Here is an 8,506-nt window from a genome sequence, read left to right on the forward strand (position 1 = left end):
TAAATATTTTAAAGTTGCAACTAAAAAAAAATTATATGTAGTATTATAATTTTATGTCAACCGTACATATTCTATACTACACATTATTTGAAATAAATATTTTATTTGATTTAAAGTTGTTCTCTTACGAATTTAAAATTGCAAATAATATGAAAATGAAGTACAAAATACAAATGAGCAGTGAAATAAAAAAGAATAAAAAATAAAAATAAAAACACACTCACCAACCCCAGAGATCTCAGTACCCTCTCCTCCACTCGGTCTATAAATACCCAAACGACTTCCTACTAAATTGCTCGCCTACTACATCTTACTCTACTCTCTACTTTCTCTCTCTATTTTCTCTCTCTATTCTTGGCGGTAGGAACCGATTTCTCCAAGGACTCATCTATGGCTCCAGGTTCCTCCTCAAGGTACTTTCTCTCTCCTCTCTTTTCTCCGATTTTCATTCTCAACCATTCGTTGTTTTGAATGATTAAATTTGCTATTATTATCATTTTGATTTTTTGTTATTTATTTGATAATCAATTCATTTCTTTCAAATTCTTCGTCATTTTTGTTAATAAAAATAAAAATTCATGTGAGTGTGTTCATTCATGCTTTTTGATTTGTTAATTTGATTTAGATCTGCTTTTTGAGGTGTCGGTTTCTTCAGATTTATCTTTATTCTTTGGGATCTGAATTTTTTTAATTATAAAATGTAGATCTGATGATAAAAAATTATTGATCAATTAATGTCGGATCATAGGAAACTAGATCTAGTTGATTTTGATTGAATTATAGATCTCTTGTCATTGTGCAATGTGATTGTACTTTGATGATCCAGCTTAATTCATTGTGGTATGATTAATTTTTGTGCTGAATTTAGCTGATTTAATTAGGTATTTGATTTACATTCTAGGAAATGATAGTTTATATATCTAAATTTTGTTTGATTAATTCGAATATTCAAATCTGCTTATTAAGAGTATGTTATATTGATTGAAAATATTAGTTTAAGGTAGATCAATCATAAAATATGTTGTCGTTAGGTTCGAACTTGCGACCTTTTTCAGCTGGAAAGTTGAGGTTATAGTTAATACTGTAGACCTGTAGTGCACATTTATTCATTTATTCGCTAAAAAGTTGTCAGATATGAACATTTAATAAGAGTTTCTGAAAAAATGCATTTGTAACATTCTTTCAGGACTTTTCTGACTTGTAAGACTTTTTAAAGTATGAATTTGAGGAAAATGAGATTGTGGAAAATCGAATTGAAGTAAAAATGATTTAAAATTTTTGTTTCATTATTTAAGTGTCATTTATGCTAGTGTAGTAATTGTCTGAAAGCGACTTGAAGTCGAAAATCTCGAAATGTATAGGTGTACATAAAATATTTAGCTGATCATTTATCTTAGGATGTCGAATGACATTAGAGTAATACGGATATGACCTGTTTCTTGAAATTAATTTTTGAAGTATACAATAATCGTAGTTTGATTACCATATGATTTGACAGTTGTGGAAAATGGCGCTAAATCTCATTTGTATTGTTTTATTGACTTTTGCAGCATGGCATCTCACATCGTTGGATACCCCCGTATGGGACCTAAGAGAGAGCTCAAGTTCGCTCTTGAGTCTTTCTGGGATGGCAAGAGCAGCGCCGAGGATTTGAAAAAGGTGTCTGCTGATCTTAGGGCATCCATCTGGAAGCAGATGTCTGATGTTGGTATTAAGTACATTCCCAGCAACACCTTTGCTTACTACGACCAGGTCCTTGACACCACCGCCATGCTTGGTGCTGTTCCCCCAAGGTATGGGTGGAGCGGTGGTGAGATTGGATTTGATGTTTACTTCTCCATGGCCAGAGGTAATGCCTCTGTCCCTGCTATGGAGATGACCAAGTGGTTCGACACCAACTAGTAAGTGATGATGGGCTTCTTTGCTTAATTTAATTAAGCAAGTTTTACCTTGCCCTGTGTTGAAAATCTTCTTTGAGCTCATATGTGTTGTGTTGCTTGTTGCAGCCATTACATTGTCCCCGAGTTGGGCCCAGAAGTAAACTTCTCTTACTCTTCCCACAAGGCTGTCGAAGAATACAAGGAGGCCAAGGCTGTATGTGCTCACTCACTTATATTTTATTCTTATTAATACTATATTAAGCTAGGGTGAACTGTAAAATGCACAGTATGCAAGCAGTGTTGGTTGATAACCGGATTAATCTAATTAACTGCTACTTATTGATTTTGAAAAGTCATTGGTTAATTCAAGGGGATGGATATGTTTTTTATGGAATAATAATAATAGAACATGCTCTAGGATTATCTGTGAAGAACTTAATTAGAGTGAAATCATCTGAATTTTGGTGTTAGTAATGAAGGTCTTGATATCAAACTAAATTTTCACGAATAGGTTACAATTGCTATAGGTTTAAGGTTTCCATTGAGGATTTCTTATCACTTATTCACCTTAGAATATTGTTATCTTCTGGTCTATCAAAAACTAAAACTCTTGTCCCTGGAGGTTCTTGATTGTCATGCTTCTTCTGTTCTTAAGTAGTCTTTATAATGTTAGTTCATTTTTTTGGGCCCTTGTTGACTATTGAAGTTACTTATCTTATCGTCTTTCCTACAGCTTGGAGTAGACACTGTCCCAATTCTTGTTGGACCAGTCTCATACTTGTTGTTGTCCAAGCCTGCTAAGGGTGTTGAGAAATCATTCCCTCTGCTTTCTCTTCTTCCCAAGATCCTAGCCGTCTACAAGTGAGTATCAACATCTTCTATAATTCTAATTAGTTTTTTTGTATTACTTGATAACTAGTTTCTGATATTTATGTTCTGTTTACAGGGAAGTTATTTCTGAACTAAAGGCAGCTGGTGCTTCTTGGATTCAATTTGATGAGCCTGTGTTGGTGAAGGATCTTGAATCTCACCAATTGCAAGCCTTCACTGAGGCTTACGCTGAACTAGAATCTACTTTGTCTGGCTTGAATGTTGTTGTTGAGACTTACTTTGCTGATCTTACCCCTGAGGCATACAAGACCCTTGTTTCTTTGAAGGGTGTCACCGGATTTGGGTTTGATTTGGTTCGTGGAACCAACACCTTGGATTTGATTAAGGCTGGATTCCCCTCAGGCAAGCACCTATTTGCCGGAGTGGTGGATGGAAGGAACATCTGGGCCAACGATCTTGCCGCTTCCCTCGCTTTGTTGCAGGGCCTTGAGAGCATTGTTGGAAAGGGTTGGTGACTTAACTTGCATCTCAAAAAAAAAAAAAATGTTGCCTAATAAAGACGTGTGGCTAACTTAGTTGTTCTTTGCTTGCAGACAAGCTTGTGGTCTCCACTTCCTGCTCACTTCTTCACACTGCTGTTGATCTTGTTAACGAGACTAAGCTTGATGATGAAATCAAGTCATGGCTTGCATTTGCTGCACAGAAGGTTGTTGAAGTTAACGCTTTGGCCAAGGCATTGTCTGGTCAGAAGGATGAGGTAAAACTCTATGCTACTACACTTTTGCTTGCCAGAATAAGTTTTTTTCTCCCTTTTTTTTTTTGTTAAATCAATACTAAATTTGGATATAGTTTTGTGAGAATTCCTTTGGTTGTGAATTTCATATTTGATCCCTAAAACTTTTATAACTTTTTTTTCAGGCCTTCTTCTCTGCCAATGCTGCTGCTCTTGCATCAAGGAAGTCCTCCCCAAGAGTGAACAATGAAAATGTCCAAAAGCTTGTAAGCCAGTTCTCCAGCATCTGTCATACTGTTGGTACACTTATGTTGTTTGTGGATAATTTTCAAATTATTGATTTGTGCTGTTTGATGCAAATTAGGCTGCTGGATTAAAGGGATCAGACCATCGCCGTGCTACAAATGTTAGCTCTAGACTTGATGCTCAGCAGAAGAAGCTTAACCTCCCTGTTCTCCCCACCACCACCATTGGATCTTTCCCACAGACCGTGGAGCTCAGGAGGGTGCGTCGTGAGTTCAAGGCCAACAAGTGAGTCATCTGAAGCAATTTGAAGCCAACTTCAACTCACTTCTTATTCATTCATTGAATCATGTCTAACACTTGTGCTGTTTGATTACTTTTTATAGGATTTCCGAGGAAGAGTATGTCAAGGCTATCAAGGAGGAGATCAGCAAGGTTGTCAAGCTCCAAGAAGAACTTGACATTGATGTCCTTGTTCACGGAGAGCCTGAGGTGAGTTTTATGCATAATTGTTAATCCATAGAAAAGTTTGTATGCTAGGTTTTTATCTTCTGACTGCATGTGCATTTTTGGTTTTGTAGAGGAACGATATGGTTGAGTACTTTGGAGAGCAATTGTCTGGTTTTGCCTTCACCGTTAACGGATGGGTACAATCATATGGATCTCGATGTGTGAAGCCACCAATTATCTATGGTGATGTCAGCCGCCCCAAGCCAATGACTGTTTTCTGGTCATCCACTGCTCAGAGCATGACTTCCCGCCCAATGAAGGGTATGCTTACAGGGCCTGTGACCATCCTCAACTGGTCTTTTGTCCGCAATGACCAACCTAGGTATGGTCTCTTTCCTCAAAAACTGGGATTCTAATAAAACTCTGCTCCAAATAGATGGTTTGGATTGTGGCTCAATTTCTCATATATTTATTTGTGTTATTGTGTATTCAGGCACGAGACTTGCTACCAAATTGCTTTGGCCATCAAGGATGAGGTTGAGGATCTTGAGAAGGCTGGTATCAATGTTATCCAAATTGACGAGGCTGCTTTGAGAGAAGGTTTGCCACTCAGGAAGTCTGAGCACGGTTTCTACTTGAAGTGGGCCGTCCACTCCTTCCGTATCACCAATGTTGGAGTCCAAGACACTACCCAGGTAACTTTTGCTACATTGTGACTCGTGTTGCTGAATTTTGTACCAGGAAGTTCTTATGCTATAAAAATGAATTTCAATTCTCATCTCTATTATTGGCTTCCTTTTGCAGATCCACACCCACATGTGCTACTCCAACTTCAATGACATCATTCACTCCATCATCGACATGGATGCTGATGTCATCACCATTGAGAACTCTCGCTCTGATGAGAAGCTCCTCTCAGTTTTCCGTGAAGGTGTTAAGTACGGTGCTGGAATTGGTCCCGGTGTCTACGACATCCACTCTCCCAGGATCCCACCAACTGAGGAAATTGCTGACCGCATCAGGAAAATGCTTGCAGTTTTGGAGTCCAACGTCTTGTGGGTGAACCCTGACTGTGGTCTCAAAACCCGTAAGTACGGTGAGGTTAACCCAGCTCTTTCCAACATGGTTGCCGCTGCCAAGCAATTGCGCCAAGAACTAGCCAGCGCCAAGTAAAGTGGGCTTTCCTGAAGGTGGTGAGAACATACAAAAAAGCTTTGGTGGATTCTTACATGATAATATTGGCTTTCAATTTCCCAATAATCGAATTAGATTAGCTTGTGAGTTTTAGTATGTGGCTCCTTTGAGGATGCCTTGTTTAGATTGTTGCCTGTTTTTGGAATGTTTAGTTTTGTTATTAAAAAATTTCTTTCTTCATCCTTTGAGAGTTCTGTCCTTCGGTTGTTTCAATGAGGATTGAGGACTACTCAGTGTACCCTATTATGAAATCAAAAGAAATGCCTTCTTCTTCCTACAAACGTCTTTTTATTACTTTGCTTGAATTTTTTTCACGAACAATATGATTCGATGCAGATAACAGAGCCAAACAGCAGAACCCTTATCTTGCCAATATTAGATTGACAAATTTTGTTGGTAATCTGTAAAAATATTCGAAAGGCAAAAACGCCATCAAGAATTCAAGATAGGAGTAAGTGGCTAATCCTGACTAGTATTTTCCTTGATGTCCATGATTCATATGACTAGTCAATACCATAACATTATCCATTATATGACATATTCGAGAGTGAGGGATAGTTCAATTGGTTAGAGCTCTCATCTCAGTATTAGGGGATCTTTATATCGATTATCACCAATTGCCCTTGCGGCTTTAAAAAAAATAATAAAATTTTTTTTTCTCATCTTTTTAACCATCTTGACAATTCTCATCTTTTTAACTCCCTTGATCTTCCTCATCTTTTTAACCATCTTGACAATTTTCATCTGCCACTAATTCATTAATAGGCAAGCAAGATAGGTATTCCTTTACTTGAAGGTAATCAATCTTGAACACCAACCTCAAATTGGGAGGAAAAATCGTCTAATAAAAACCATAAGAAGCCAATGCGGTCCTTTTTTATTTTTGCGATCTTGCATACCAAATTTACTAAATTCCTAAATTGCCCTTTTCTTAAAAAAAATGAACTCCTAAATTTAAGAAACAATGAGTTCTAGAATTTGATCTTATGGCTCCGAAAAAAAAAAAATTTGATAGGAAAAAAAGTTACTCCCTCCGTTTTTAAATACTTGCTCCACTTTTCTTTTCCGGCCGTTTTTAAATACTTGCTCCATTCCTTTTTTTGGAAAGCTTTTACGATATTTAATTCATTTATTATACTTAGTGGATCCAACATAATACTCTCTCTCCTCCTATTCTTCCACTACTTTTGTTTTTTTTTCAATTTTTATTTTTTCAACTACCCCACTACCTCCATATTTTATTACTTTCTCCAATTTCTCCTAAAACTCCGCGCATGGAGAAATGGAGCAAGTATTTAAAAACGGAGGGAGTATATAAATAAACATGAAAATCCTACTAAAGTAATAACCGCTAACATCATCCCCTTTTTAAAATTGTACTGATGTCAAGTTGTAGTAAAAAAAGTTCATCAACTGTTGATCATATTCTTATTTTTATTTTTACTTTTTTTAAACGACCTTATTTTTACCTACAGAGTATATTTTTTGAAGACAACTATTATATTATATTATACTCATTTTTTTTTACAGTATTATGGATTTATAAAAAACTATCTGGCTTTCAATATAATGACTCCCGGTTAAAGAGTATTTTGTATTGTATAATTTTCTTAAATTTTTACTATCTTCAAAATTATTTAGATCTAAATACTATTGTAATTAATGGTTATGTTTCTATAATTTTTTTTATCTCATATGAGGTACATATATTAAATCTATTTATTTCAAAGAAATATTTTATGTCGTGCATCGCACGGGCTAATCTAGTGACTTTATAAACGTGAAATCCCTAAATATATCGAACACTTTAATTTGCAATTTTTTAGTAACACAAATAGTTAAATGTGGTAAGCAAATATTTTAAGTGGGGTTGCAATTATATACATTTACTTTCATATATATAACATAATTGCTAATTTGCTTAGATGGTTAAATTACCGTCTTTCCTACAAGAGGTTGGGTGTTTGATGAATCTCTTCATTTTTTTTATAGGGGAGTGTTGAAGATAATACTACTAATTCAAGTTAGTTGAGCATAATTATAAGAGATTATTAGCTTAAGGCCCGTGCCATGCACGATAATTCTAATTTTTTTAAGAAAATTGATTATATCCAACAAATAAAACTTGATAAAGCATACAAATCAAATATATAGAAATTATAATGTCATAATCTATTTATAGGAAAAGCAACAAATTATCTAAAAAAATGGATATTTTTGGTGTGCCCGAACTCGAGAAATTTTTAGGCGGGGTTTGATCAGGTCTAGGGGCCATATTAGCGAATACTTATTTATAAATGTATTTTTACTAAACATAAAAAAAACAATCGAACAACAAACTGAAATCTCCAAAAAAAATTATTAGCAAAAGTGCAAGCATACACAAAACTACAAGTAATATATCACCTCTATGTCTAAAAAATCATTTGTTAAACACAACATTTATTTTATAGCTATACTATATTCTTTAAATCAATTTGTGATAATATGTACGTATAGTAGTAAAATTTCATAAACAAATTTGTAATTAACTTGAATATATAATTATTTTGAATTGAAATAAAATATTAGCTAGAGGCATTTGAAAAATAATTAAAAAAAATTAAGTGATTTTTTAAAGTAATTTCTTTAACATTTAAATGAATCAATTTATTATAACTTTTTTGGCAAAATCTAATAATACTCCATTTAAAAGATAATTAAAAAGGAGTTGAAATTTTTTTTTTTTTTTTTAAAAGAGTTGAAATAATTATTTAGGTAAATTTATATAGAATATGAACAGTAAATAAAAAGGAATCTATATTTGTCATAAAGATAATATAAAAGATTTGCAATGATATTATTATAAAATCAAATATTAACAAAAAAAAAAGGTTAAAGGGGAAAAGGGAGTTTTGGAAGGAAAAAACAGCACCGGGATTGTAGGGAATATTTCAAGCATTACCCTAGCTCGAACCCCACTGTGATCATACACTTAAGTACGGTGGCGTCCAAAGAGAAAGAAGATAGAGCAAAAGAGTCGCCAACAAGTTTTAAGAACTTGTAAACCGTTAACGAGGTGAAGGTTACACCCCTTAACGATCCAGGAGATCGTCAACTCCAATAGGTCTGGAATCATGACTGGTAGTTCGGGGATGAAGGTACAAATCCAACTTAAAAGAGATTGAACCTGCCC

At 34.8% G+C, this 8,506-nt stretch overlaps 1 protein-coding gene across 1 annotated transcript; it reads left to right on the top strand.

Moving 5' to 3' along the window:
• The first annotated feature begins 299 nt into the window (after positions 1–299).
• On the top strand, positions 300–5,612 carry LOC110688806 (5-methyltetrahydropteroyltriglutamate--homocysteine methyltransferase-like). The gene is made up of 12 exons (XM_021865560.1): positions 300–413; positions 1,551–1,901; positions 2,007–2,094; positions 2,614–2,741; positions 2,827–3,218; positions 3,305–3,468; positions 3,630–3,710; positions 3,809–3,975; positions 4,074–4,179; positions 4,269–4,519; positions 4,631–4,832; positions 4,942–5,612. The coding sequence occupies exons 1-12, from the start codon at positions 391–393 to the stop codon at positions 5,308–5,310; spliced, it is 2,322 nt and encodes a 773-aa protein (XP_021721252.1). The 5' UTR covers positions 300–390; the 3' UTR covers positions 5,311–5,612.
• The last annotated feature ends 2,894 nt before the right edge of the window (positions 5,613–8,506 follow it).

Source organism: Chenopodium quinoa, unplaced genomic scaffold (assembly GCF_001683475.1).
Source record: "Chenopodium quinoa cultivar QQ74 unplaced genomic scaffold, ASM168347v1, whole genome shotgun sequence".
In the NCBI taxonomy this organism is placed as follows: domain Eukaryota; kingdom Viridiplantae; phylum Streptophyta; class Magnoliopsida; order Caryophyllales; family Amaranthaceae; genus Chenopodium; species Chenopodium quinoa.